Genomic DNA, 1,905 nt, shown 5'->3' with positions numbered 1-1,905 from the left:
ACAGAGCCCTCGGGGACAGACAGACACGTGTCACCACAGAGCCCTCAGGGGCAGACAGACACGTGTCACTGCAGAGCCCTCAGGGACAGACAGACACGTGTCACCACAGAGCTCCTGGGGACAGACTGGCACGTGTCCCATCAGCCAGGAACCGCTCAAGGAACACTCTTGTCTCTTCCAGCCTCCTCTTCCGCACGGCTGCTCCGCTCCTCTGGCGTCCTGCCCGCCTCCCAGCTGGCCTGGCAGAAGGTGTCCCACGGCTGCCTCGAGGGCTACAGGTCCGTGGCACTGGCGTGGGTGGGTGGCAGATGGCGGGTGTGAGGGGTGAGGCCATCCTGCAACATGATGGGGGCTCAGGAGGGAGCCGGGAGCTGTTCCCAGGCCTGCCTGGGAGCACTTCCAGCTCGGCCGAGAGTTCTCCTCTGTCCACCCTGCGGTGGCAGCTCCGGTGCCCCGTGGTGGTGCCGGTGGTGCCCTGGTCTGGCACTGCCCTCACCAGTCCTCACTCCCGTGCAGGTGGCTGGAGCACAGCCTGGCCCACCACGGCTCTGCAGCCGTGTCCGTCCTGCGGCCGCAGCTGGAGCTGCTCTGGGACACGGGTGGTGAGGTGGCCCGGGATGTGTCCCAGCAGTGCTACTCCCTGCTCTCATGGCTCCAGGGCAGCCTGCCCTGGCTCAGCGAGTGGGTAAGGGGGGGTTCCTGGGGCTGGAGGAGACCAGGAATGCAGTGGGGGGCTTATGGGAGGGGGAGTGCTGGGGATCTGGGGAGGGGGAGGCCCTGCTCCACATCTCCAGTGCCATTCGTCCCCCTATGGTGCCCCCCTGCTCTGACTGCTTCCAGTGGCTGTCAGGGCTGACAGGGAGAGGGCTGAGAGAACTTGCTGCTGTTGGTGTCCTGAAAACCAGTGTTTTGGTGGCAGTGGGGTGATGTCAGTGTTGCACAGAGTGTGGGTGCCCTGTTTGCTGTGTGCTGGAGAAGGGGGGAGGTGGGGAAGGGCTCAGGGGTGAGGTGGAGCTATCAGGTTACTGGGACCCCAGCCCCGGACCTGCTGGGGGGTTTGATGCTCACCCCACACCTGTCTCTGCTCCTGCAGGTCCAGACCCGGCTCCCCGAGTCCCTGCTGCACTTCGGCGAGTGCGTGCGGGAGCTGCTGCTGTTCCTGGTGTGGAGCTGCCTGGTGCCGCTGCTGCAGGGCCTGGCCTCGGCGCTGCAGCAGGGCTGGCAGCGCTGCCTCGACTCCTGCAAGTGAGCAGAACCCCCGTGGGGGCCCCCAGGGTCCCTTGGGCTCCTCTCCCCCAGGGGCTCCTCAGTGTAGCAGCCACCTCTGTCCCTGTTGGGGGGTGGCTCCTCGTCCTGCTCCTGGGCACGGGGCACCAGGGCCAGCATCACCCTGCCCCAGGGGCTCCTGTATCCCCCCTGTGTCGCCCCTCCTGCCTCTGGTTCCCTCCCCCATAACCCCTTCTTGCTTTTCCAGTGGGGACGTGACATGGGAGTGCGTAAGGGACCACCTGACGAGTTTCACCTATTCTTCTTGGATTTACCTGCAAAACACAACCCTGGCCCTCAAAAACTGGGCCCTGGCCATGATTTCTGGACACTGAGCTGCTTTCTGGAGAAGGTCACGCTGTCTCCCGACATTCCAACTGCCAGAGGGTATCCCAGTGCAGCTGGATGGGGGATGGAGACGTTGAGGGCGATGCCTACAGGAACTTTGGGTCAAATCGGGGCTTTTGGGGGAGGTTTATTTTCTGGGGGACTGGGGAGACACACATACAGGTTTTTTCTGCACCCTGTGACTGCTTTGGCTTTCCCTGTCCCTCTGTCCCTGGTGGGTGATCCCCGTCCCCTCGTGCTTTGCCTGCTCACAGGATCAGGGGCGGACACCCGGAGCCCCCACCCACCCTC

The 1,905-nt window shown here is 64.4% G+C and overlaps 1 protein-coding gene across 1 annotated transcript in view; it reads left to right on the top strand.

The window, feature by feature from the left end:
- Positions 1–1,784, top strand: part of TMEM214 (transmembrane protein 214) — a gene marked incomplete at its 5' end in the record, with an annotated part of 8,006 nt that extends 6,222 nt beyond the window's left edge. The window contains 4 exons of the mRNA XM_029958006.1: positions 145–278; positions 517–685; positions 1,094–1,245; positions 1,475–1,784. Coding sequence (XP_029813866.1) covers positions 145–278; positions 517–685; positions 1,094–1,245; positions 1,475–1,601 — 582 coding nt within the window. The remainder of the gene's footprint in view (positions 1–144; positions 279–516; positions 686–1,093; positions 1,246–1,474) is intronic.
- Between the last annotated feature and the right edge of the window lie 121 nt (positions 1,785–1,905).

Source organism: Manacus vitellinus, unplaced genomic scaffold (assembly GCF_001715985.3).
Source record: "Manacus vitellinus isolate BGI_N305 unplaced genomic scaffold, ASM171598v3 scaffold_135_pilon, whole genome shotgun sequence".
NCBI classification, from domain to species: Eukaryota; Metazoa; Chordata; class Aves; order Passeriformes; family Pipridae; genus Manacus; species Manacus vitellinus.
This window is presented reverse-complemented; position numbering and strand designations above follow the sequence as displayed.